This window comes from Perkinsus marinus (genome assembly GCF_000006405.1).
Source record: "Perkinsus marinus ATCC 50983 genomic scaffold scf_1104296958728, whole genome shotgun sequence".
Taxonomy (NCBI): Eukaryota; Perkinsozoa; order Perkinsida; family Perkinsidae; genus Perkinsus; species Perkinsus marinus.
In genome coordinates, this window is record NW_003206650.1 from 1 (window position 1) to 1457 (window position 1457).

The following is a 1457-nucleotide window of genomic DNA, read 5'->3' on the forward strand; positions in this document are numbered from 1 at the left end:
CAAATCCCTATGGATGATATTCTTGCCATGCATGTAGTCAAAAGCAGCAGCTATCTGTGCAGCATAGAACTTAGACTGCTCATCAGTGAACTTCCTAGCCCGTCGTAAATGAGTAAATAGCTCACCTAAGCGTGAGGATTACCTCTGATGATGCTAGTATTGGTAGTAGGTTGGGTATTACCTCCATTGACGACTTCCATCACGATATAAACGAATCTAGTGTCCTTGAATGATCCCCGCATATTGACTATAAAAGGATGATTAAGTTGATTAAGGAGGTTACGCTCAGCGTTGATGTGATCAACTGAACAACATCAACAGCAGCTATTACTCTACTGCTACCTCCCTGCTTGGACACTACCTTGTTTCAGCTTTAGTATCTCGTGCTTCTTCATGAACTTGACAGCGTAATGTTGTCCATCACCCTTATACTTGGCATACTTCACTCTACCGAAACTCCCTGTCCCCAGAGTACGGATAAAATAGAAATCATCCAGATTCATTTTGCTGCTGCTAGGCATTTTGATAAGTAATCTTATCACCAATAAGAAGGACTGCTAATACCGCACTGTATACATGTTCTATCCTTCGAAAGGCATTAGAATAGATGACAGAGAGTAGCGAGACAGGACAAGGTAGCAAGAAGAGACGCCGACCACGTGTCTCAAGGTGCGGCGGGGGGCCGTCACACAACAAGATGTTAACACAGCGTGAATGCCTCTCCAATAGCTATCCTTGAATCGTAATGATATTATATTCAACAGCTAGGAGGTTCCACCTAGCTTACTCATCATTGCCCATACCAATCACCACGACGACGACCATGGTTGGAAAGTGCATCCGTTTCGAGCGGCTCCTCCTCCTCCTTCGTGGCGGGCGAGCTATGATGGGCACGTGACGTGAAGATACACGGCGTCGTCGTCGTTTGGGGATATGGTGATTGTGTTGCTCATTACGGTTTTCCTGTGAGATACCTGATGAATTACTTGAGGCATAGATGGTGGAGTTTTATAATATTTCATAAACCTTGAGATATAATAGCTACTGAGTAGCTACTATTTGTATACTACTTTCACAGGATTGTATTTTAATTGTCCCTATTGGCAGGCATCAGCAGCTATCGCTCAGCTACAGATTACCCTATTCTGACTGTCATTGGATATCATCATCATCATGTCGCAGTATATAAGGTTCTCTGGTGACGACTTAAAGGTTTTTGAGGCGGAGATACTGTATCGTGCCAAGATTATAATATCACGTTCAAGCTCTCGTGATGCAGTAGCAGCGAGAGGTCAAGCATTTGATGATGTGGCGAGTGAGCTTCGTAAGGCTAATGGTGATGTATTTCGGACACCTAAACAAGTGAGGACTAAATGGGCATCAACAAGGCAAAAGATAATGACCTACTACAAGACGGGTAAGCTACCACAATCTAAGTGTGAGGCTGAGATGGTACG

The 1457-nt window shown here is 43.9% G+C and overlaps 1 protein-coding gene across 1 annotated transcript; it reads right to left on the reverse strand.

Annotated features, from left to right (window-relative positions):
* Nucleotides 1–181: 181 nt before the first annotated feature.
* Pmar_PMAR019761 (cAMP-dependent protein kinase, gamma-catalytic subunit, putative) lies at nucleotides 182–521 on the reverse strand (the record flags this gene model as incomplete). Its single annotated transcript, XM_002773581.1, has 2 exons — nucleotides 182–304; nucleotides 362–521. Coding segments are annotated over 2 exons (283 nt in total), but the record flags the coding sequence as incomplete, so codon positions are not given.
* Nucleotides 522–1457: the final 936 nt, after the last annotated feature.